Source organism: Neolamprologus brichardi, chromosome 3 (assembly GCF_056152115.1).
Source record: "Neolamprologus brichardi isolate AB-2024 chromosome 3, ASM5615211v1, whole genome shotgun sequence".
NCBI lineage: Eukaryota > Metazoa > Chordata > Actinopteri > Cichliformes > Cichlidae > Neolamprologus > Neolamprologus brichardi.
In genome coordinates this window covers 11559921-11586799 of record NC_142106.1, presented here as the reverse complement: position 1 = coordinate 11586799, position 26879 = coordinate 11559921, and the positions used below count along the sequence as shown (strand labels likewise).

General features: G+C 37.7%; 2 protein-coding genes across 2 annotated transcripts; one reads left to right on the top strand and one right to left on the bottom strand.

Annotated features, from left to right (window-relative positions):
- Positions 1 to 4112: 4112 nt before the first annotated feature.
- LOC102778482 (uncharacterized) lies at positions 4113 to 8945 on the bottom strand. Its single transcript, XM_087838123.1, has 4 exons — positions 8935 to 8945; positions 5625 to 5739; positions 5382 to 5555; positions 4113 to 4736 (listed from the first exon to the last, which is right to left on the bottom strand). Exons 1-4 carry the CDS (start codon positions 8943 to 8945, stop codon positions 4113 to 4115), a joined length of 924 nt encoding a protein of 307 aa, XP_087694249.1.
- Positions 8946 to 10201: 1256 nt separating this feature from the next.
- LOC148103495 (Fc receptor-like protein 5) lies at positions 10202 to 21569 on the top strand. Its single transcript, XM_087838805.1, has 5 exons — positions 10202 to 10232; positions 10793 to 10828; positions 11046 to 11306; positions 11386 to 11631; positions 21346 to 21569. Exons 1-5 carry the CDS (start codon positions 10202 to 10204, stop codon positions 21567 to 21569), a joined length of 798 nt encoding a protein of 265 aa, XP_087694931.1.
- Positions 21570 to 26879: the final 5310 nt, after the last annotated feature.

Below are 26879 nucleotides of genomic sequence, written 5' to 3'. Positions count from 1 at the left end.
ACAGTTACCATAAGCCCACTTTTTGGTTTCTTCTGTGTTCAAGCCAAACAAATTGTGACATGATTTACAAGGGCTCATTTGTTCATCACGACTGAGACTAAATGACTCACACCTGATGTTTCCAGGTACTTCGATGGTTCCATCAAAGTATGCTTTGATGGGGGGGGGCTAGAGGGGCTTGAGCACCCGCCCCTTTCCTGATGGGTGCCCAAAGTGCCCTTTTGTTGAGGCAACTTTAAAAAAAAAAAAAAAAGTATTTATTTTTTTTAATGTGTGTGTGCGTGCGGAGTCCTGTCTGTGCCCCCCAACAATAATATTTAACTATTAATCACAGTTTTGCTAAATAAAAGGATCTGGCTTGCATCAGTCACATGATCACATTTAACCAATGATCGCCCTTGATGGCAGAACGCGCTGGTTACGAGCCGGGAACGAGCTCACAAAGAGCACGCGCATTTTTTGCGGTCCGGAGCTGTAGGAGAAACACAAGTTAACTCAGAGACACAGACTGATGCGACAAAACCAGTAAGTAGGTGTACAGCGTAGACTGTAGTGTACAGCACACAGGAGTATTAGCTTATTACGTACACGTTGGTAAGTTGAAACAAACGAGCGTGCTGTGTGTGCAACAGCGTGACAAACATTACCTGTCCTTTTATTAACTGCACAAGTAGTGCTGGTCATAGCTGCTGGCTACCTGTGTAAGGCTGTCATGGGTCTGTAGCTCTGTCACCGTTTTAGGGAACATATTTAGTTTTAAAGTAAGTTTCCGGGCTTTTCCTGCCTTTCTGGAGGGATTATATTTCACTAAAAAACGGTCTAATATGCATGTCCACATAATTATGCATTATTATAATTATAATATATTAAAAACACACGCTGTATTTTAAAGAACATACATTAAGAAGCAGATTATATTAGATTTATATTTTAAATAAGACAAATTTTTGGTTTTTACAGCAGTAAAACAAATGGAATCATCATAAATACATTATTTCATATTTATTACTTCCCCCTCCTCATTGCTTTATTATTGTAGCTCTAGTAATAAATAATAATGTAAGGATTCTGGATCAGCACCGTGATGCCCATAGTATATACAGTATTCTAAAGAAGGTCTAAAATGTCACTGTGTGTGCATGTGTGTGTTTTATTTAGATGGATTTAAAAAAAAATATTACTCATGATATAACAATGTCCAGACATGCCTGGTAAGGACATGAGGAGGAAACAGTAGAGCTGTGTGAGGCTACTAAAGGCAGTGCTATAACATTTTTCTGTCATCATTTTATTATAGATTAATTGCTGGAGTTGTTAGGTGTGGATAATTAAATTATAGTTTATTGCAATAGCAAGTTGTGCCTTGTTCTCAGATAGACAGCAAGTGGAGAGTGATATATGAAATGATGGGATGGAAGGAAGAAGAGAAGCAAAGAGTGATTCACAGGCAGAGCTTAAATTATTTCTCACAGTTTTTTGTTGCCTTATGGTTCCAAGCGCTGTCACCAATCTTTGCATTTTGTTATTATCTCATGACACTTGTTTAACAGGCTACCATCTCTCCTATGGACTTTTTAATGTCTACAGTCTCAGATCAACACAGCCCTGCCCTCCAGCACTATCCACAGCAACCCCTCAACAGCAACATTGTACCCATCAGGTAAAACATCGGCTACGTTTGCTTTGCCTTGTTGCCCATATTAGATTCTTGATGAATGTGTGTTGTTGTTATTCAGCCTGGTTCAATGTGTCCCTTTTTAACTTTGAGCACCCGCCCCTTTAAACCTCTCTGCACGGCCCTGGAAGGAAGCGACACCCTGCAGAGATAAGATGCAAACCAAGTCATAACATGGCTGTGAAATGAACTGATACCGGAACATGAAGTACCGAGAAACGTTAAAAATCAGACAAGAGATTCCACTGTAACAACGAACATCTGAAAGAAGTGGAGAACAAGTTCTGACACGATTGGAACATCTTATCATTCAGCATTGAAGGCCATTGTAAAAAGCCAATTAAATATTTCATAGGAAAATCGCCACAATCAAAACAATAACAGAGAGTATGGTCCAAAATAGAGTTGTGTGATGATAAACCCTGTTCCACGTGACTGAGGTTTTTCTTTTAAAATAGTTAATTATTAAAATAGAATACAACCGACAGGGGCATAAATGGTAAATGGCTTGTATTTGTATAGCTCTTTACTAGTCCCTAAGGACCCCAAAGCGCTTTACACATTCAGTCATCCACCCATTCACACACTGGTGATGGCAGCTACATTGTAGCCACAGCTACCCCGGGGCGCACTGACAGAGGGCATATGCTAGGATGTGGTACAGCAAAAAGAACAAAAGCAAAATAAAGAAAACCCATTGGGTCATTGTGTTGAGCATTGTTAAATTACTAATGTGTCATTACACTCAGAGGATCAATATGAGTCAAAATATAAACAAATTTTGCATGAGGTACATGACTGTTAAATTGTCTGTCCTGAGCTTTTGTTTCCTGTAACACCCACTCGGCCACACCACCACTTTTCCGCCACCAAAAGAGGGTAATTGCAAATGTTTGTGGGAAGAATATCACAAAAATAGGAAAGGTAAGCCCTGATGGGGGTGATAACACTATGAATGGTCAAATTCCTAAACTGTGATACCTAGCATAAAATTCTCCAAAATTTAGAGACAGTAGAAACAGAATGGGGTTTTCGGGTTTGTCCAGACCTGAAAAAACTCAAATCCCTCTCTGGGAAACTGGTTCCAGAGCACAAGCTATGCATTGAGGTGAGCCTGACTATATCTAGCAGTATCTCTCAACCTCATGCACTAGGCCTCTATTGCGCCTCATGCAGGTGGTGGGCCTACAGGAGGGCAGACCCACATTGTCTCTTCAGGGTCTATCAATTAGGGATGCAACGATACCAATTTTTTCAAACCGATACGATACCGATACTTGGATCTGAGTACCTGCCGATACAGAGTACAAAAAACGATACTTCTACCACACACACACACACACACACACACACACACACACACACAAATGCAATAAATTGAAAGACAGGTTTTATTATATTCCCTGCCAATAAAAATAAACACTTCTGTTTGGAATAAAATAACTACAAATTAGGTTTGAGAACAAATTAAACTTTTAAATTATTGCAGAGTGTCCATATTGTAAACAAACAAACAAAATAATTATTATAAAATAAATAATAAATAAAATAATAATTGGCCCCCTAGTGGCCAATCTAAACTACAACAAAAATGACCAGCCACCCTCTGATTAATGAAATAAGTTGGTATCGGTTCATGGTATCGGTTAACTTTTACGAGTATGAGTACACACACATTTTACAGTATCGGCCCTGATACCCGATACCAGTATCGGTATCGGTGCATCCCTACTATCAATAGTGATTTTCATTCCCCCCTGAAAAATCTGAATAAATTAGACAATAAATTTAAAAAAAAAAAACAATAAATTGCACAAAAATACTGGAGGTGGAAAAAAGAAAGGAAACTCACATATGCAATTTATTTTATTTGTCAGAAGTTTCAATAAACACTCCAGTTGAGATTTCTATCATTTATTTTATGGTTGAGACTTTACAGGGTTAAAGCGAAACAAGTTACATTTTACAGAGCAGAAATATAACTAGTCCTAAAACTACTACAACTACTATAACTACACGTGTAATGCTTTTACTTATGAAAGAGGTTATAGATGGGATCATAAAAGGGAAAAAAAAGGTTTTATTTTCTGTGTATCCTGGGTATAGACCAGTATAAAGACGTGTTTCTTCCCTATAATTGCTTTCTCACATTCTTCACATTGCATTAAATAGAAGCCTGATTTTATTATTAACATGATCAAAACACCCTTTTAGTTTTTTGCACAGTTCATTTTTATATGCTGATATTTATAGTTATTATAATTTCTACAAAGCACATTACACAGAGCTGGAGAATAAACTGTTTCAGCACGCTAATGTGTGTATGTGATTACAGCAAATCCACACTCGTGCTGTCAGAGCAGAGCCTCTTTCATTCATCAGAATAAGATCAAAGCAGATGTATCCGGTCACCTTACGCAGATGACTTCATGACATCTCACTCTGACTCTGGGTTGTAAAATTCACCACTCCAGGTGTTAAAGTGAATCATTCTCAACACTGCCTGAAGATCCTGACGAACCTCTTCCTCAGCTCTCTGCCTGTTTTCAGCTGAGCGGTCATGCACAGTTGTGCCATTTTTAACTTCTTCCTCATTTTTAAGCAAGTTGCTCAGGCTCTCAGGTTCAGCACAGTTACCATAAGCCCACTTTTTGGTTTCTTCTGTGTTCAAGCCAAACAAATTGTGACATGATTTACAAGGGCTCATTTGTTCATCACGACTGAGACTAAATGACTCACACCTGATGTTTCCAGGTACTTCGATGGTTCCATCAAAGTATGCTTTCTTCTCGTTATTATTTGGGTAATAGGTCATCACTGCACCAGATACATATTCGTCCCAGTTGTTAAGACAGGAGGCACCAATCACAATTTTCCCTGGGTTAGGACCATTGGTGGACATGGAGACTCCATAGTACCTCTTTGAACTTTGGTCAGTGTTGGATTTCTGAGAAATGCAGATGATGGAGGAGACCAGAAATTGAGGAGCTAGGTCGCTGATGAGTTCCCGCAGACTCTGCTTTATTTGCTCTTCATTCTCTGGATTTTCCCGCAGGACAATCTGGAAACAGTTACAAATACAGCCAAAATGTTACACCTGCATCCTTAAAATGATCAGCTTTCATTTTCTTATACTGTAACAGTGTTTTTTTTTAAATATCTGCATCTAATGCATGCATAAGATCTTATATTTGTTTTAAATATATAGTTGATAAACAGGTTTGTTTAGCAGATTGAGTTATTTAGCTATACAGGACAACTGGATGCCATTTATTTAGATATTATAAGACAAGGAGTGGAACAGGTCACAAAAATGTATTTAATTTCAAATCAGTGCTTACTGATTTCTAATCAAATTTGCTAATTGACCCTTTTTTTTCCTATTTTGCCATGTCAGGTTGTCACAAAAACTAAATTTAATCTTGGAGTTCACTTAACCGAACCAGCAGCTACATAGTAACAGCATCATATATGCCCTGAAGACTGTAAATATGTCCAATACCGAGTCTTTAAGATTTTATTTAGAACTAACACATTCTGAAGCAAGCCCCTAGCTCTCCTGCTATCCTGATATGTTGAAGTATAAGGTACAGTATACTTTTCAGCCTCTTGTTGGATTTATCAGTGTAAAAACAGTTTGCATTATACTTTCCCTAAAACTGGAAGTTTGACAGATTGACTGAAAATGTGAGAACTGTTATCTTACCATGTCGAGCACACAGGAGAACGGACTCCTTCTGGGAAGCTGAGTCAGGTAGAACTGAAAAGGTCTGGGATATTTTTCCATTAAGGCTTGCAAAATATCATCACTAGAGAAGATTTCATTTGGGGAAAAGGGGGTTTTATTGATTTTACCCAAAAACAAGATGCTGTGAAGAATCTGTTGAGGAAAAACACGTTTACTTATTGTTACAAGTGATATAACAGGACTGTGTCAAAGTTAACCCACCTCATCCACTAAGTGTGTACTTCCTGCAGTGTTGTTAGACCAGCCATTCATCTCATCGATAATCTTGTAGGCATTTTTTCTGAACCCTTGTTGAGTTTTCAGAAATTCTTCTCTTCTAAAATTATAATGATTGAGCAGTTAGGGATTTGAAAAATACAAGAGGTCTCATAACTTTGGCTTCAGTAGAATTTGCAGACATACCTGTTTATCTCTTGGTTAGCCTATTTTGAACATGAGAGAAAACATATTTAATACTGATAGAATAAAATAACTATCATTGGTGGTTGAGAAAACGCCAGTGAAGAAGTGAAAAGCTGCTACTCACCATTGCTGCAGTCTAAGAATGAAACAGAAAGCACAGAGCGAGCAGCTTCCCCTTTAAAATGGCTCCTCGTGTGATTTACAGGAAAACAATTAGACATGTTTTCTTGTTGTCATTATCATCCAACTTTTCTCTCTACAGTTGACAGGAAGTTCAGTGAATTAGAAAATAATCTTGTGTAACTGATAGTTAATTTGTTTTTTTTTCTCTTCCTGTCAATGTTGTGAAACTTGCAGTGGTAAACTACACTGTCAGAAAGTCCTGAAAAAAGTACCGTCTGCTACATTTAGCAGATACTATCATCTAATAAATGTAATCTGGGTAGAGAAATAAAACAGACTGGAAATCTGTGGAGAATATAATTTGTGACTGGAAATAAGTAGACAAGATGAGGATCTCACTGATCTCATATGTTCTGACTACTATCCATGTGCACAAAGAGCAGACCTTCATTAGTTAAAGGACAAAAAGGGACAGAACAAGATGTAAGTTAAGGAAATATAAGTTTGACTATGGAGCACATCTCCTTCAGCGTTCAGAATAATGGATTGCATTTCTCTCAGTCAACTGACTGTTTAGGGGAAAAAGTGGCTAATAGTTAGTGGGCTCTGTGTTTGTGGTTGTTGTTTGTTAATCACACCAGGAGTGAACAAAAGCAGAAAAAAACCCTGTAAAGATGCAGACTGTGAAAGTCTGCTTTATACCATAAATCTTCCTAGCTGGGGTTTTTTTGTGTTTTAAGTTATAAGCACATGTGAAGACTTCTGTCTCACATTGCTGATGTGATCCTCCTTTTTTGTTCCCTATTAATGATCTACTGTAATTTGTGATATTCCCCCCCTAAAATAATAAGGTCTTATTGAAATCATTGCGATACAGAGATTTGATTTCTTGTGCATGCTTTGGATAAAAAAGTAATTTTGTCAAGACCGAATGTTACCAACTGCTCCTCAGTCCAAACTGACTTTATGGTTCATACGTGTCAACTCAGGGAACTCCTGCCGTGACCTCCTCTCTGTGAGACACACGGAAAGAGAGAAACAGAAAGATCATTAATGCAGGGGATTGCAGCAGCTCTTGGGTTTTCACTCTCTGCTGGATTTCGGAAGAACGGTCACATAAATTTCATTACAATTTTTTTGCCTTTGCTTCAATTAAGATGTGTCTTTAAATCCTTTCTTGTTCAAATTGTTTATTCACATAGTAAAGAAGTAGCTACAGAACTCAGTAAGTAGGAAGAGCGATAGTATAAAGACATTTTCTACAATACAGAGGATTTCATCATCCACAGTTTGTGAAAACTGCAGTTAAAAAACAAATCAGTAAATTCACAAATGATGGACTCTTTTCAGAGCTATGCTTCATGTACTGATTAACATACAGTTCAAAGATGTACATTAGGGTGAAGACTGCTTATGTGGATTTGCTATATGAATATGCTCAAGAGTCTGTTTGAGCTAAAAACTTGAAATATATATATCTGTATATTTTAACATAGATAAAATGTTTTTGGATAACAAACGAGTCACTATTTAAACACTGTTTGAATAATCAAAGAGATATTTATAAAGGGCAGGCTACAACAGACATACTTACTGGGAGCTGTATTGTCTATTCTGCATAAGCCACACCAGAAACTCTCTGGCGGATAGCAAAGTCTGTGCTGTGGGAGTGTCTGGACCCTCCACGCCGCACAACCTCGCACTGGTCCCCAGGGGCACGGCAAACTTGTAAGCCCAAGTTTGGCTCCCAAAAGAAAGATGCTTGAGTTGCTCTTGTGTCCAACAAAAAAATCAGTTCTAATATGTTTTATTTGTAATGTTACTGCATTGAAGTTAGCACAATTTAAGTTCAAAAAATTATTAGTCTTTTAAATGAATGGCATCTTGATGGGGACTGGTAAGAGGCTTAAAAAACTAATACATTGTTTGTTTTTTTTGTTGTTTTTTTACATCTTGTGCACTTGAGTACACTTCAATGAAACTCGAAAAGTGGGACACACACAATATGGAGATGATGACTTTGCATTTGTTAGAGAGGAGGAATTCCTACTTCCCATTCATGTACTCTGCAATGTGCATTGTGTCCTTGTAACGTGTTTACTTTTTTCAAAATAAATAGCTGTGAAAAAAACCATCAAAGTATTCACCACAGTATCGTGTTTTTTGTTTTTTTTTTTAAATTATATTTTTTTGTCTGCTTATTCTGTTGGTTTTTGTTTTTTGCCAATCTCCCCCGTCCCTCTTCTCAGCTGTTTTTATTTCCCTCTTTCTTTCCCCCAGTCAAGTCTGTCCCGTATTCAGCAAGTGAAAATAAAATAAACAATAAAAGGTGATTCATTTTAAGCACAATTGAACAAAATAATGTTTTGCTTTCCTGTATTACTAGAATTAAAATGAAAATCAACTAAAATAAAAATAATAAAAAAAAAATAAAAGAAGAGGATTGAATGAATGTTGTGGTGATCAGCAGGAGAGTACAGCAGAAAGTAATTTTGACTGTTCATAATAAATATGTTTATTCATAATAAACTGTGGAAGTGTCATTGACCATCTGCTTATATTCATGTGGTAATAAAACTATAACACCTCCCTCTAGTGGCCACATGTAAAACTTGTGTGATTACGTGAAAGTTTTAAAGTCGCAGAGAATTGTTTCTCCTCTGATGAAGATCCGTTCAGAGGCTCGTCAGAGAGTTTGGTTTCAGTTACATCACTCTTGTGAACAGACCTGCTGACTATTAAAACTCGAAGATTTTCATTATTAATCTTTAAAACTGAGTGACAGATTCTTCTGAAGTTTCAATATTTAGTCATCCACATCACACAGAACACGTTTAATCTGTCAGACATTTTGATATAAGAGTGAAATTAGTTAAAGCTGATTCATAACGTTTTTTATTCATTTATTTAAACTTTAAACAATTTAAAGTTCCCTAAATTTTAAGTGAAATGTCTTTTTGCCTAATTATATCATGTAATGTTTTACTTGAACCTCATGGTGGCAATGTTGCTCACTGTTAGGTTACTTGGAAGACAGTGTATCATATCACAGTGCATCACAGACATCATGTGTTTAAACATTAGGGTGCATTTACTGCATAATTAATGTACTTTAGTGTACTTTAATCATCAGTGTTGGATCACATTATATTGGACATTATTAGTTTCTGTAAACAAACAAACAAATAAATGCATCCATGCAGTGCTGCAACTTTTAAGCAAGAATTAAAACTCAGTGGCTGCACATTAACAGCAAAGAACAGTCTGCAGTCTGCAAAAAGAAAGCATTTTTTACTTCTGACTGTGATTATTAAATATGTTCACTGTACTGTACAGCTGATCAGGATGCCCATACATGTTAAAAATTAGTCTGATCATCATAATTATGAACACTTAATTAACTAAACATATTTTTTTAATAACGAGTTGAATAAAATACTGACATTTTATTAGGAACTGCTCATGATCAGCTCGTTTATTCCTCAGAACAAACTGAGGAAGCATCACTGATGATCTGCTTGTATCCATGTTGGTGTTTAAAGTCCAACATCTCCCTCTAGTGGCCATATATAAACCATGTGTGAGGATGGTGTTAATGTAAAATGTGAATCATAGTGTTCCAGTCAGTCATCAGTGTGTCTCTGCACAGCTGAGTAATTAAAATGTGTTCAGAGGGCCTCAGTGTCTGAATGGTTCCAGTTCAGCTCCATAACAGCAGCGTCCCTGGTTTGATTCCTGTGTTTCAGCTCATATCTGCCTCTCTCACTGAGGGGGACGTAACTACATGGAGATGGATTTGTTCATCAACCAAACTACAGATCACTGAGAGCAGAGGACATTAGATCCTCTTTAAAGTTTGTGAATAAACTGTGAAGTTATACTGAGTACAATGTGCTTTATTGATCCTCATATAAAACTTTTTTTTTTTTTTATAATACATGGGCATTGCAATGTGACATATTTAAGAATAGATTCATTAATGAAACGAATATTCACCACTACTTCCGGGGCATCAGTTGTACCACCGTGTCTGTACTAAGAAAGGAACAGGACATCTTCAGAAGAAGACGGAGGCCTTTACTTGGTGTGACAGTGACAGAAATATATACATGTATTTCATAATGTTATCACATGTAGTGAGACACCCACAGTCTTTGTACTTATAGATCAACCACGGACTCAGAGGAAGAGGGCGGGCTTTACTTGGTGTCAGAGACAGAAATGAAAAAAAGCTCAAATGAGTGAGAAGGACGATGAAGGAAACATCTGTGCTGTGTCTGCTCTGTAAGTAGAATCTCTGTGTTTGTTTGAATTCTTGTACTTTGACTGTCTGCTCTCCTGATAACTGATGATGGAGGAGAAGACATGAAAAACAAATCAGGCTGAATTCAAGTTCAAAACACCACGAGGACCAACTGCAGGTCTGAACTGACTCTTTATCTTTGCTCAGGAGTCGAGGAAACACAGCAGGCAGTGAAACGATCAAATCATTCACTCATTATATCAACACAGCTGCACAGTGGACACATGACTTTACTAGGTTATTTAACTACACTGAATATTTTGTAAATACCCACAGTATAGTCAGTGCAAATAAAAATAATTATTTTAATTATTGCTGTTAAAACAATGTTGCTCATTTTCAGAGCTGCTTTTTAAAAATGCCAAACTAGAGGTACAGGAAAAAGAATGTTCGTGAGATCTTTCAATAGTTGCTGTTCAGCAACTGCTGTTGAAATGATTTTAGTATTAGAGGCATCATAGCGGTCCAGTTGTTAGTGCTGTTTGTGTGGAGTTGTTCTTTATTTTCACCTCAAATCAACCTGAGTGTCATTTCTCTTTAGTTCTGATCTCACTGCTGAGCTGCACAACAAACCAAGGTCAGTAACCTTCTTCTGTCACAGTTTAAACCTGAGAAATGCTCACTGATATGACCTGATTGTGTTGATGTAGTGATAATGTCATATGTCAGCACTCGAGATGTGATGCAGAGGCAAGTTGAACTGAAGGCTTTTTATCAGCACTTTATTGAGCTGATAAAAAACAGATTTTGACAAAAGCAAACAGATCATCAGTTTTTCATTTTAACCCTCGCAGCTCGTCTGACTGTGAGTCCCAGCAGCTCTCAGATATTTGAAGGAGACTTTGTGTCTCTGAGCTGTGAGGAGGACGACAGCTCTGCTGGATGGACTCTGAGGAGAAACACAAGCAAACAACAGAAGAGTCAGTGTGGAGATGGGTGGGGAAAACCAGCTGATTCTTCATGTAACATCACTGTTTTCCCATGGGACAGTGGAGTTTACTGGTGTGAGTCCAGAGAGGGTCCCATCAGTAACATGGTTAACCTGACAGTCACTGGTAAGCTGAGTGTGTGGAGTTAGTGTTGATGAAGCTGTGTGTAAATGGATGAAATGCTGTAGTTTGTCTCTGTGTTGAGGTGGATCAGTGATCCTGCAGAGTCCTGTCCTCCCTGTGATGGAGGGAGATGACGTCACTCTGCTCTGTAAAACAAAGACCACTCCCTCCAACCTCCCAGCTGCTTTCTATAAAGATGGCTCCCTCATCAGGAAGCAGCCTACAGGTCACATGACCATCCAGCATGTTTCCAGGTCTGATGAAGGCCTCTACAAGTGTGACATCAGCGGTCATGGAGAGTCTCCATCCAGCTGGATCACTGTCACAGGTGACACACTCACCTGTCTGTGTTTCTGCAGCTTTCAACATTCACAATGTGACGACAACTTAATGACTGTGTTTGCTTTATTTTAGGGGAACACACCACCACACCTCCACCTACATCCACACTTCCACCTACATCCACACCTCCTCCATCACTCTCTCCTGCGGTTCTCTCTGTGTCGTCATTTGTTGGATCATTCTTTTTTGTGGTTCTACTGGTGTTACTGGTTCTGCTGGTGAGACGATGTGTTCACAGGAAACCTGAAGGTGAGACTCAGGGTTGTTCATTTTAAAAACAGGAAGGATCATGTAGACATCATTTGGAGTTAGAGATCATTTTAAATTCCTTCTCAGCGTCTGTATTTAAATTCTGAGTCTGACTTTAATAATTTTGTAGTTTCTGCGACATCCTAATGTGTTGAAGCTTCAGCCTGATGATGAACGCTGACAGCTCTGTGAGTGTGGTTGGTCACTTACGCCTGTATTTCCTATATTTAATCCATCAAAAACTTTTCCCAGCTTCTCTGCTCTCTCTGTTCCTCCTGATGAAATCAAAACTGAATTTAACAACCAAAATCATATTTTTTTATTCTTTCTTCTAAAACACCCGTTAAAAGTTCTTTTCAAACTGAACAAAATTAATTTTTTAATATTTTCTGTCTTTAGTAAAAGTTTGTGTGAGTCACAGCAACCTGCAGTGTGTTTTCATGATAATGAAGAATCAATTTCACCTCTTCTTAACACCAGCTACATATACTCAGAAGCACAAGACACTTCTGTTTTGGCTAATAATAGTGTTCATGCTGTGAGAACATGTTTGCTTTGAGCTTTGTGGTGAAGCGCGTCAGTGTGGAAATAATGGCAGCTTCGTGGTCGTACACCTTTCTTGTTCTTAGAGACACCTCGCTGTTCTGTGTGCTCGTTGGCAAAAAAAGAAAAGAAGAAAACTGTAAAAAGGTGCATAAAAGTAATTAATATTAAATAATAAAACTTATTTATGTGGCTGTAGTGCAATAATATCACAACGCTGTTGCAGTTGTACCTGCAATAATTTTAATGTGTTTTATTCTGCAGAGAGTGAAGCAGCTGCAGTTGATCCATCACAGAGAACTGAATATGTCAGTTATTGACTACAAACCATCAGAACGTGGTCCAGGTACAGCTGCTTTTTATCTTTCACTTTGGACAGAGACATGCTAGCTGCTCACCTTGTTTCCATTCACCATGCTAAGCTAAGCTAACCGCATCAGGACTTGTGAAACAGACTTCTCATCACTGTCACACAAAACAAATCTTTTGCGTTAGTACCGACTCAGATCGACTCAACGTGATTTGATATGGATCAAGTAATTTGCCATTATTGTCTAGTACCACCTAATGTGAGTGGTCATCTCAACAAAGGTGGATGACAATGCCATAATAGACCTGCTGCTCGGTCTGTGGCTTTTCGTCAGACAGGGTTATTTTTTCTTTGCTATTTCAATTTCTGGGTTTCACAAATGGTGTGACGCTCTCAAGACTCATCGAGGGACGGCACTGACAGTCCAATCGGTGGCATGCAGTTTGTTGACATGACATTTTCAGATGGCCTTGGCCTTTCTTATTTTTTTTGTCATATGCCTCATGTTCCTCTTGTGGATGTTTGTATTGAACAAAGTTTCTATTAATGGGTTCAGTGTATGTAAATGTAACTGTGAACCTAAAGCTCAGGCTGCAGCTCTAAACTAATCCCTAATATGACAGATAAGCTCCAGGGACCAGAGATATATGAGACAGAGGGAGGACAGACAGGGAATGCAGAGGGAATAAATTCAAAGTAAAAACTGAAGCTGAGAGAAGAAACATTAAACTCAAACTAGAAGAAATCATGTGATCAAAGTTAAAGATCAGCACAGATCTGTGAGCTCTAGGTTTGAAGAAGCAGCTAAAGTGTGAGCAGTATGGAAGCTCTGCGATTTGTATCTGAGCTGGTTCCCAGTAAAGTCGGAACTGGGACTGTGTGTGATGCAGAGAGGTGGAGATTGGAGTTCTTTACTGAACTACAAAGCTTGTAATCATGTTTCCTGTTGTTCTAACTTATTGTGTTTGTGTTCAGACTTTAAATCAGAGCCAGATGCCGTCTACTCTTCACTGAAGTAGTCCACCAGTCCAACCACTGATGTCCAGCTGCTGGCCTCTAAGTGGTCCCCCCAGCACCTCAGACCAGAGGACATCCACATGCTAACAAGATTTCTGTGGGTTTCACAAAGGTCTTAGATGGAAAACTGGACTTCTGGTTTGGTTCTGGCTTAACGACACACACGTTTCTTAACTGAAGAAAACAAAGAATAAAGACTAAACCACAACCTCAGCCTAAAAACAACCGGAGCATCAACCAGTGTCTTTAAATCTTCATTTATTTGTGTTTGAGACTGAAGAGTTTTGCTTCTTTGTTTCTTCAGTCAGCTAGAAACCAACCAGCAGCCACTGGCATGGCTGCTGGTTGGTTTTACTGATGGCATGAGTTTGAAAATCTTTGGGTTGCTATTGTTACAGAATTATCTTGAATCACAAACTATGCCACGACTGAACTAAAACACAACATAAAAACGGGTATATGGGTAAAGGAGAGACATGAAATGATCATGAACGATCATGTCCAATTTAGCTTTGGAGACAACAGTCCTGATTTTAGCCATATTTCTTAAATGGAAAAAGCAAATAGGTCACAACCTTGATGTGAGCATCAAAAGTCAAATATTGGTCAAAAAAATAACCAAAGAGTCTGAGCAGCAGCTTTTACCATGGATGAGAAAGAACCCAGATGTGAACAGTGTTCTTCAATAGTTGACTTTAGTTTCCACAAAGCATCATGCTTTATTCATTCCTCCTTCACTTGGGAAACATTCATAGTGTCTCAGTCTGTAGTGTTTTAGTGTCTGATAAACTACGAACTAATGAACCTGTGAATCACACTGGACTTCCTGAACTAGCTCAGCTCACAGCTCCTCCCATTAAACATGTCAGTGAATAAAGTATTTATCTGCAATTATTGACTTTGAGCAAACAATCTTGGTATCAAAATAAAATTTCATCAGAGGTGTAAATATTACAGCAGATGTTACTATGTAGAAATCACGGAGGCTGGAACATAGACAAATAAGAAGTTTTTCCTTGTGGTGGACCACTGGAGGGCTCCACTCACACCCAGTTCTCAGGAAGTGTTGTTGCTGTGTTTTGGAGGGAAAAGTGTTCAGTTGTGTGGTGATAAGTAATAAACGAGCAGTGTCAATCGAGAGCTCTCATGTCGTCTGTGTTTACCTCCACATCCTCACCTTTTTTTGTAGTTTATAGCATATAACCCCATTTGTAAATATGCTACTGTATCCTAAGCAGTGTTGGGTGTAACGCGTTACTAAGTTAACTAAGTTACTGTAATTAAATTACTTTTCCACTGAAAAACTAGAGTAACTGATTACTGTTCATTTTTAGCTATTTTAATTACAGTTACTTACAATGTACTTGCGCTACATTGTAAAATAATTAAACTCATTGAATATCATTATTTAATTTCAATAATTTATCTTCTAAAGAAAACTCTGCCGCTTTAACATCGCTGTAGTGCAGGTGCACGTCATTTTGCGCCAGTTTGCTGCATAGTCGTATTCTACAGCAGAAGATGTTGGGCTCGGCTGACGCGAGTGGCTGTTTTTTGAAATGGACATATTCCCGTCTTTTACTTTTCTGCAACAAGCAGACAAGAACATTACAATAATATGTAAAAACTATCGGCTGCTGTTAATAGCAGGAGTAATCTACTGAAGCGCCTGACACGAGAGCATAGACGAACACTTCTGAGTGATCCTTGTTCATCATCCATCACCGCGGCAACTCCTGCTAAGCAGGCAAAACCTGATTTTAATTCAGCAGCACAGAAAGCGTCTGAAGGTGAGCTTAAAAAAATGATTGCAGGCTACACTGTGGAAGAGATGCTACTGCAGCCCACTGTAGAGTCTCCGTCTTTAAAAAATGTATTTATTATTTAAAGAGTTTAATTTCTATTGTTTGCCCACTCAAGGTTTATAGGGATTTGAAGAAGTATTTAGTTAAATTACTTATTGAGTAATTAAGTTACTTTTCAGACACAGTAATTAGATAAGTATTTTAAATACAACATTGACTAAGTAATTAGTAATTATTAATTAATTACTTTTTTAAAGTAACTTACCCAATACTGATCCTAAGCACCACAGTAATACTTCCCATTTGCTGAATGTGTGGTATTCTCTTTTCAACACTATTCTGCAATACATATGTGTGTAGTGTAACATGAACATAAATAAATGCTCAAAATTATGAGATAGTTGGAAAATATAAAATAATGGGGTATCTAAAACTTAAAGATAAAAATAAATTCTAGCATGACCAATTTCTCTCACATCTCGTTTAGGTAAAATAATGGGAAAAAAACAGGTTAATGACAGACTAACTGACTTTTTAAAATCTAAGGACAAGATTAAGTGTTATGAGTTTGCATTTCTAACAGAGAAGTACTTTAGACCCAGCTTTTTGTTTAGAACATGAAATTAGATAGGGGTAAAAATGTGGACAGGAAAGAAAAAAAAAGAATTGATTAAAATGAAACAGATGGGGATCAAGGGTAAAATGTTTCGGTGGATAAGACATTTCTTACAGAAGTATTAGTGCTAGAAAGGGGAAAGAATTAAGTGCAAATTATCAAGTAGAATTTGTACCCCTTAAGGGAGTTAGTCTAGTTTTATTACGATGATCAATAATATTTTTAGCAATAAAAAAAAGTCTGTGGGTGTCTCACCATGTGCAGATAATGGTGTTATTTGGAAGAGGGGAAGAAATATAGGATGCATTAAAGCAAAATTACAGGAGGCATTACACAAGGTAGAATCTTGGGCATCAGAACTGGGCTTTAGATTGTCTTTATCCAAAACAAGGGGTATCATATTTACAGTGCAGATAGAACGCCATTAAAGTCTATCCACACCCGGATAATCAGATCAATTCTTGATTATGGATCTACCATTTATGGTTCAGCTTTAAAGATATTACTAAGGAAATTAGATACAATTCATCATCAAGCCTTAAGACTCCGGTTTCTGTGTTACAGGCTGAGATCATGTTAACCTTGTCAAAAACAAAGAAAAACGAAACAGCTCAGTAGTTTGGTTGGATAATTCAGGATAAGTAAACAGAAACAGCAATAAGGAACACTATGATCCATCCCACCACTGCTATTCATGTTGCCATGGATCCTTGGACATGTTACTGCCTTACATTTGCTTAAAAAGGGTAGATAGCTACACAGTAAAGAGGTAGGTAAATATATAAAAAAGTGAATATTCAGAATATGTCAGAATCTTAACAGAAAATATTGCAAAAAATGGAAGAATGACAGTTAATTCAGCAGTTTAGGCAGGAAAACTAATGGCAAATCTGATGGCACTAGATTTGGCAGAGGAAGTCAGAGTGAGGAAGGTTTCAATATGTTTAGATTCAAGTAGCACATTACCAACAAGTAGCACAATACAAGTATTGCAGAGCAATCAAGTTAATGTGGGTTCCTGCACATATTGGCATAAAGGGAAAGCAGCTGGCTGACAAACTTTCTAAAAGTGTAGCAAAGAAAATCCAGATGATTGGTGTACCTGGATATAATGTCGAGGTACAACAATCACTTGCACATTACATGACTGTTTCCACTGTTGCAACTATAACTCGGTTCCTGATTAAATGTTCGACTGAATTCATGAACAGATTATAAAGTCATCTGCCTCCATCAGCGTCATCTTTATCTCTGCTATCTGATCATCATCATAATCAGACAGGACACAACTTTTCTAAACATTATTAACATAATCAATCCTCTCTCTCATGTTCATGTTTACTGTCGTTGAATAACACTCAACATACAAACGAGTTGTTGGAGATTAATGTGTTGATCAGCAAAGTACAACCTGCAGGAAGAGAGCACTTTTTACTCCTGACTGACTATTAAATATGTTTCCTGTACTGGACTGTGACAAAGTGGCTAGGACAGAAGTCATTTGCCATTTGTCACTTGTGTATATTGTTATTCTGTGTTCTGTTATCCTATAGTCTATCATAATGCTTTAATGTAAACACAACACATGTAACCTTGGCTCTACATACTATCCCGGGTCTGTTTGTGGTAGCATTGGTTATATTCATTTCATCTGTGCAAATGTACTTAAAGCTAAATGTCACTTCATCATTAATTGATTTGAATCTTTCATTTGTTTATGTAGTTTGGTTATACTTACCATTGTGTGTGTTCCTCTGGACAGGTCCTATGTGTAAAACAGGTATGTGGGAATGGCCGCCCCAGTACTTCCTGATTTTATAGGATATGATGTCACTGATCATGTCAATTGGGTGTAACCAAATGAAGGGGTGTTTCTTTTGTGTGAAATTGTTTATTTCATTTAAAATAACCCCATGAGTCAGTGTAAGTGAAGAGATTGACTTTTCAAACTGTTTAGTTGGGTGAATGAGTTTGTTAAGTGGAAAAATGATTTTATTCCTGTTTCTTTGTCTAGACTGTGTTATTTAGTCTACCCTGTTTTCCCAATGGTGGAGGTTAATGAGATCCAGGTGTGAGTGGAATTCTATATAAAGCAGGTGAAATTTTGACTGAGAGGTTGCTTATGTTTTTGTGAAATAATTGTTGAAAGGCGACGCCAGAAAATAAAGAATACTTAAAAGAAACTTGAACAGTCTGCAGATGCTTTCTTCCTATCACCTTCCATGCTGCTTATGTCACGCTACCTCACATGGACAGCCTGATCAGGATGCCCATACATGTAAAAACTTGGTCTGATCATAATAATTATGAACACTTAATTAACTAAACATATTTTTTTAAAACGAGTTAAATGAACTGCAGACATTTTATTAGGAACTGCAAATGCTCAGCTTGTTTATTCTCCAGAACAAAATGTGGAAGCATCACTGATGATCAGCTTGTATCCATGTTAGTGTTTAAAGTCCAACTTCTCCCTCTAGTGGCCATATATAAACCATGTGTGAGGATGGTGTTAATGTAAAATGTGAATGATAGTGTTCCAGTCAGTCATCAGTGTGTTTCTGCACAGCTGTAATTAAAATGTGTTCAGAGGGCCTCAGTGTCTGAATGGTTCCAGTTCAGCTCCATAACAGCAGCGTCCCTGGTTTGATTCCTGAGTTTCAGCTCATATCTGCCTCTCTCACTGAGGGGGACGTAACTGCATGGACATGGATTTGTTCATCAACCAAACTACAGATCACTGAGGTCATTTAATTTTTATGATTTCTTTTAATCTGAGGGAACTGATAAATGTTAAAGGCAATTTTAATCACTTTTTTTCTCATCTCATTTTAGAATTTAGTACCCACTCACTGTCTTTGAACCAACAGAAGAACCACGGACTCAGAGGAAGAGGGCGAAAACTCTAGTCCCAACCTCTGTCCTTGAACCAATAGAAAGCTGGTGCTCAGAGGAAGAGGGCGGGCTTTGCTTGGTGTCAGTGACAGAAATGAAAAAAAGCTCAAATGAGTGAGAAGGACGATGAAGGAAACATCTGTGCTGTGTCTGCTCTGTAAGTAGAATCTCTGTGTTTGTTTGAATTCTTGTACTTTGACTGTCTGCTCTCCTGATAACTGACGATGGAGGAGAAGACATGAAAAACAAATCAGGCTGAATTCATGTTCAAAACATCACGAGGACCAACTGCAATAAGAAGGAAATATGTCTGTGAAGGTTCTCAGTCATCCAGGTCATCGTAGTCAAAGGAGCTTGCAAAGAAAAGCGTCTGGACTTCTTTAAGTTGCTTGAAGACGTTTCACCTCTCATCCGAGAAGCTTCCTCAGTTCTAAGGTCAAATGGTGGAGAGTCCCAGATTAAGAAGGAAACATTTTTGTATTTTATTCCAAGTATTTACAGAGTCCAAAGATATTCCTTGAGCTCTATTTTTTTTTATTGCATTTCATTTTTGAAACAGTTTCCTATTTTTTGATGTCCAAACTTTATTTTCTCCCTCAAGGGAAGACGTAGGTAATAAGTTCACTTAATTTGTTTGTCCATGTCTGGCTGTCTGTTAGAAACTGAACATCCACAATTTTAAATATATCACTGAGTTGATTTAATTTCAGTAAAAATTTCTGTCAAGGTCAAGGTCACACCCAACGTAAAAAACAAAAATGTATACTACAAACAATTTCTTTCTTTTTTCTGTTATATTTTTTAAATTGTTTTTAAAAGCATCATCTTTAAACTTGACAGCTATATACTAGCCCTTGACATGAGTTACCAAGGCTGGCCAAACATTTGACCCTGATTGTTAGGGCCCAAGGTCAAAGTTGCAATGAACCATGTTGATGAATATAGAAAGAGCATGGAGGGAGCTTTGAAACAAATTATACATTTTTTTTTAGTACAATGCCATATGGTGTCACAATAATGCCATAAAGTGTCACTCACAAACTGCATGAATATGTATTAAAATGTAAAGTTTTCACAAATCATAAAAGCCATAATTTCAGTCAATTCTGCTCCTCATCTAGATAATAAAATACACAATTTTAGTAGGTAAGGCATCAAGGACATTGGTCAAAGGTCAGCCTACAGAGTTATTAAACGTTATAACATGTTATAATACAAAATGTAATAAAATATCCACATTTTAATTTAGCCCTTTCACTATGCTCGGAGTTGTACTCTGAATGCTCTTACTGAAACATGCTGGTGACATCAAAGAGAAAATGAGCACATATATCAGAGATGAGTTTGTGTGTTTGTCAGCTGTTTGTGTGGAGTTGTTCTTTATGTTCACCTCAAATCAACCTGAGTGTCATTTCTCTTTAGTTCTGATCTCACTGCTGAGCTGCACAACAAACCAAGGTCAGTAACCTTCTTCTATCACAGTTTAAACCCAATAAATGCTCACTGATATGACCTGATTGGGTTCATGTTTTAGAATGTAAAATCTAAATCTAAATCTACATGTCATCGGTTCTTCATTTTAAGTTCATCTGACTGTGAGTCCCTGCAGCTCTCAGTTCTTTGAATATGACTTTGTGTCTCTGAGCTGTGAGGAGGATGACAGCTCTGCTGGATGGACTCTGAGGAGAAACACAAGCACAGAAACCAGAGCTGAATGTGAGGAGTGGGGAACGCCAACTAGTTTAGCTCATCCTTCCTGCATTGTCACTTACATCATCCTATTAGACAGTGGAGTTTACTGGTGTGAGTCCAGAGAGGGTCCCATCAGTAACATGGTTAACCTGACAGTCACTGGTAAGCTGAGTGTGTGGAGTTAGTGTTGATGAAGCTGTGTGTAAATGGATGAAATGCTGTAGTTTGTCTCTGTGTTGAGGTGGATCAGTGATCCTGCAGAGTCCTGTCCTCCCTGTGATGGAGGGAGATGACGTCACTCTGCTCTGTAAAACAAAGACCACTCCCTCCAACCTCCCAGCTGCTTTCTATAAAGATGGCTCCCTCATCAGGAAGCAGCCTACAGGTCACATGACCATCCAGCATGTTTCCAGGTCTGATGAAGGCCTCTACAAGTGTGACATCAGCGGTCATGGAGAGTCTCCATCCAGCTGGATCACTGTCACAGGTGACACACTCACCTGTCTGTGTTTCTGCAGCTTTCAACATTCACAATGTGACGACAACTTAATGACTGTGTTTGCTTTATTTTAGAAAAACACACCACCACACCTCCACCTACATCCACACCTCCACCTACAACCACCTCTCCTCCTGGTTCCACCTTCATCGCTCTTCCTCCATCTCTCTCTCCTCCTGTTCTCTCTGTGTTGACATGTGTTGGATCAGTCTGTGTTGTGGTTCTACTGGTGTTACTGGTTCTGCTGGTGAGACAGTGTGTTCACAGAAAACCTGAAGGTGAGACTCAGACTTCCTGATCTTACAAGATTGGGTTTGCTGAATGATTAAAAAAAAAATACTATTTTTACTTTGTTGGATTGACATTCTTTTCTCATTGAAGTAATTGCACGTTGTTGAAAATTCCAAACATAGAAATGGGTTCCAAAATAATTTCTTCATGCAAGTAAGAGTTGTTAAATTTTATTATTTCAGCTATACAACAAGAAGCTGCAAATGATAACTCCACAGATGACATCACATATAGTGACATCAAATCATCACATCATCAGCAAAGGGCAATCAAACAACTCATTGGTAAAATTGTGTCTTTCTGTCACATAATATGGGTGGTAGTTGTGAAATAATTGTTCCTGCCAGACCTTGTGAAGATAGATTTGGGAACCACAAAGATGCTGCTAGGAAAGCTTTAACTGCCAATTACCTGCAGAGGAAAAGGTAAGTCCTGAGTAGGTCTGATCAGGGCAATTAATAGCTATGCCTTGCTGGGATAATAAGCTGGCAAAGAAGGTGATAGAAGCCACTGACATCAAGGCAAGAAAGCTCCTGAACATGCATGGAGGTTTCACCCCAAATCCTGAGACTCTATGCTAAGCGGAAGGAAAGAGGGAGGAAAGGAAGGACACTTCAGAACCACTGTTCAGGATGAGACAACAAACATCCATGAGTTGGTATTATATAAAGTTTTAGTTAATATGAAATGTATAGATAGACATGCTGAACAGACTAAATGTCTTTTTGATATAATGATTCATTTTGTCTTCTCTAAAGTCCGCATTGTAAAACCAAAGAAGCAACTTCCTGTTGCACCAGTTAGGGTGACAATGTTTCTCACTGCTGTGCGTTGCGGTTTGGCTAAAATAATTCTTGGTGAAGTGCAACATTTTGCATTACCAGAAAGATAGCAGCTTTGTAGTTGTTGACCTTTTTCACACTTGACCTCGTTCTAGTCAACTGTTGTTTCACAGCAGAGTTTTAGGGAATTAGCAAAAACATAAAACCTAAAGTCTATCATTTCATTGCAGTTGTTGTTGTTGAACTAATTTACATGTTTTATTCGGCAGACACTGATACAGCTGTGGTGTACTCAGCAGTGAGAACTGAAGATGTCACTTATGGACAAATAGCCATCAACCCAAAGACGATCAGAGGTACAGCTGCTCTTTGTCTTTAAGTCTGAACAGAGTAAAAACCAAAAGAGTAAATGTCCTCACGTTTCCATTCTAATTTAGCTAACCCTGAAATTATATCATCATTTGGCAGTCTCAGATAATCAGATAGGACCACATATGTGGTCCAAAGTTTTGTTTCTGCACTAATAATTACGGTCATTGAGCAGGGATGTCAGACAGGCAAGCTAAACCAACAATCCAGAATACTGGGCTGTTGAATACTGTGTAACACTGGGTAGAACACTACCACTAAAAAAATATAAACCATTTGGTGCAGTCCATCAAAGAATGAACTGTTTAGATATTACATGTTCAATTCAATGTAATTCAATTCAATGTTATATACACAGTGCCAGATGACAACAGTTGTCTGAAGGCACTTTATATTGTAAGGTAAAGATTCTACAACAAACAGAGAAAACCTCAACAATCAGATGACCCCCTATGATCAAGCGCTTTGGTGACAGTGCGAAGAAAAACTTTGAACAGGAGTTTTAACATCTGGCAGAAGAAAGCTCAGGGAGGGGCAGTCCATCTGCAGTAACCAGCTGGGGGTGAGGAGAGGAAGACAGGACAAAGGCACACAACATACAAACCACGTGGTTGTGGTTCCACCACCACCAAATATGAAAGTCAGGCGAGCAGAAACCCAAACGCGTACAGCAACATGAGAGCAAGTGTGGGATGCTCAGATAGCAGCTACTATTTATAACCTTACCGCATAATGGAACTGGCCACCAAAAAAGCAATTAGTTATGCAATACTGAACAAAGAATTTATTCTCCCACAAATCTGTGGGTTCTAGGCTTGTTTTGTGAATTTTATGATTGATTAACCCTTTAAGACCTACCAAAGAACCAAGTCCGCCAGAGCTTATATTATATTTTTACATGCTGTGGAGCCATTTTTGGGAGCATTTCAAGTTGATATACATCAATACAACCATTATAGCCCAAATTTTAATAATATGTGTGTATTAAGTGCATAGTAATTACATAAATTTCAAAAAAGTGCAATAACTACCAAAAAAATTTAAAATCGTTTTTGTTTTTTTAACATATATTTCTAGTTAGAGAAATTTAAGAGGCTTATCCCTCAAAACTGTAAATACAAAAAAGTTGCACAAAATAGTTTCCCACCACAGGAAATTTATTTTGATCTTCTTCATAGTTTTATTTTTGAAATACACCAATTTTTATATACTGCAGGAAAAACAAAAATAAATATTATGATGCAAATTTGCAAAAAAGCAGCATATGCATCAAAATAAACTATTTCCAGCAGTGTAATTTGAGTCCTAAGCATCCCAGAAACGACACAGAAAGTCATAAAGTCAAACATAACTTTTAAAAACACCAGTATAGGCTCATGAGGCCCTGATGGTAAAAAACTACATTTCCACGAAAATGACGTCACTTCCGGTTTTGGGCAGGTCATGGCAGACATGCGATAGTTCGCGCTGACGTCTATTCCAACATAGGAAGTGTTATGAACAGCTGATCGGATCGGCAAAGCGTGTTTCTGGAATATTATGTTTTTGTTGCTGCAAGCGCTTTTTATGCAGTTTTTGCAAAGCTATATGTGGAAGGAAACTGTGACCGAGGACAAGCTGATGGCATAAGATGTAAGTACAACTCCTCCGGTTTCATATGCAAAAAGAATGATTGCGCTAGCTCACGTGGTTGCAGAGCTACCGGGATTTAAAAATAGTTGCGCAAAACGGAACGTGCCCGCTCTGACCGGTTTTAAAGGGTTAAGACACAGGTAAAGTCGTAGTAAAACTTTAAACCAGAGCCAGGCGTCGTCTACTCTTCACTGAAGTAGTCTACCAGTCTAACCACTGACGTCCAGCTGCTGGTCTCTAAGTGGTCCCCCCCCCCCCCGCACATTAGACCAGAGGACATCCATATGTTGACTATTTTTATATGCTTCATATATTTTTTCTAACCAAATTATACTCAAACTTTAAGAGAAAACGCATATTTTTTTAAAAAACTTTAAATGCAATTGGTCATTTAGAAATGTAAGTACATTTTTGACACTAATACCTTTAATAGTATTTGATATCTTTGCATTATTAAAAACAAACAAACAAAGGAAAAAAGTTTTGTTGTGACACTTTTGTTGTGTAGTTCTGTGGGTTTTAGTGAGGTGTCAATGGAAAATTTAACTTGTTTACTTGTGGCTAACTGATGCACATCTCTCTTCACTGCAGGAAACAAACATGATACAGGAAACAGGCATCATTTGATACTGTGAACTGCACAGCACAGCTTCAGTGCAGGGTGTGTCTGTTTGAGACTGAAACACTTTATGTCCTTGGACACTCAGAACCCAACCAGCAGCAGGTGACATGGTGCAAATTGTCAGTTTAATGAAGTGTTTAATCTTGCATAAAATGTGAGAAATGTCCTGTAGTTTCAACATTAATTTTTGCCATTTTTCTCATTTTGTAATGTAATGTAATGTTTTGTAATGGCATAGATTCAACCACAGATCACCTTGCATGAGCCAAATGTTATTTTTTGATATTTAATTTTGTCTTTTCTAGAGTCTTGAATGTAAAACCAAAACAGCAACTTCACTACAGTGTGTTCTACTCTGATGAATAATAGGTTTCATGCTGTGAGAACATGTTTGCTTTGTGGTGAAGTGCATCAGTTTGTAGAAACGGAAAATAAAAGCTCTGTGGTCGTTCACCTTTGTTGCACGAACACCCACGGGTTCATTCTGGTCAACGGTTTGTTCACAACAGAAGTGTTAAGCAGTGGAAAAAAATAACCCTAAGGTGTACACTACTATTACAGTTTCTCCTGTGAAAGTAAGTTGCATGATTCATTCTGCAGACATTGATCCAGCTGCAGTGTATTCAGCTGTGAGAACAGAAGAAGTCAGTCATGGACAATTAGCCATCAGACCAGAGGTACAGCTGCTCACCCAAGCAGTTTACAGTCTTTAATATGAGCTAAACACTTCCTCACTCAAGCTCACAGTGTAAAATAAAATTAGGTAAACTTAGTAAGAAAAGTGATAGCTTAATCACACCCAGATTTGAGTTTTGTGAATTTCATGTTGATTCGAGACACATCTAAACTGCTGGCAGTATTTGAAGATGCTGATATGAGTAAACATATTAGTATATCTTCTGAAAGCAGTAACTTTAATGATGAAAAAAAAGTGCTTATTGATGACTCTGATCTGGTGTCTTTGCAGTATTGATAAACTTTAGTTCTTATTTTGTTGTCACGTGGTTCTGTGGGTTTCACTGAGTTGTTGGATGGAAAATTTGACTTTTTTGGCTGTAGCTAAGTGCAAGAAACAAACACTAAACTGCAACTGCAGACTAAAGACAACAGTACTATCTTTCACTAACCATATATTTGAGAGAAAAGCTTCAGAACCGGATGTGTCTGTTTGAGACCGAAAGCACACTCTCAAAGACCAATGAGTAGGATGAGACATGGTACATTTAAAAAAAAAAAAATTAATTGTTGAATTTCTCCAGCAGTTTAAAGAAAATTTGTTTTCTTTTTTTTTTCTTTTTAAACAGTTTCAAAATCAGTATTTCAAGTTTGTCTGATGGTCAGACTAAAAAAAGCTATTTCGGCATGTTAGACTGGACACCAGAAAATAATCACAGATATTTTACAGCTTAGTTTTTTGTTTTTTGTTTTTTTTAACCTTGGGGTAGAGGAAAATAAACTTGATGCTGTCAGTAGATCTTTATCCTTTGTCAGCTGACCTCACTTTTTATTGTACTTGTGCAATAAAAAGTGAGGGCCCTCTGCTGGTGGAACTTATACAACAGTAAAACTGACATTACAGTGGCCTTACTAAAAGAAAATGTCTGAGCATCAAACAAAATGGGGGGCTACTATTTTCATGTTTCTGTCTTTAACATAATGCCACATAAAGGTAGACATAACAATATACTCAGTAGGTCAGTTTATAATGTGTTTTGAGTTCAGAAACACAAGCATGTCAGTTCTTCAGGTCGTTCATGCACTGAATATTATATAATATATATTATATTTGTAAATTTTTTTAAAAAAAAGGGTTTTTTTGGGTTTTTTTGATTCACCTTTTATTGTTTATTTTATTTATTTTTTATTTTCACTTGCTAGATACGGGACAGACTTGAATGAGGAAAAGAAAAGG

What these genes read in the sequence shown, in the direction of transcription:
- LOC102778482 (XM_087838123.1), bottom strand. An exon ending in GTACACACTTAGTGGATGAG is followed by an intron (nt 5,556 to 5,624) that starts GTGGGTTAACTT and finishes TTTCCTCAACAG; the next exon opens with ATTCTTCACAGCATCTTGTT. An exon ending in TCTCCTGTGTGCTCGACATG is followed by an intron (nt 4,737 to 5,381) that starts GTAAGATAACAG and finishes AACTGTTTCCAG; the next exon opens with ATTGTCCTGCGGGAAAATCC.
- LOC148103495 (XM_087838805.1), top strand. Translation starts at nt 10,202, where the DNA reads ATGAAGGAAACATCTGTGCTGTGTCTGCTCT. An exon ending in ATCTGTGCTGTGTCTGCTCT is followed by an intron (nt 10,233 to 10,792) that starts GTAAGTAGAATC and finishes ATTTCTCTTTAG; the next exon opens with TTCTGATCTCACTGCTGAGC. An exon ending in GAGCTGCACAACAAACCAAG is followed by an intron (nt 10,829 to 11,045) that starts GTCAGTAACCTT and finishes TAACCCTCGCAG; the next exon opens with CTCGTCTGACTGTGAGTCCC.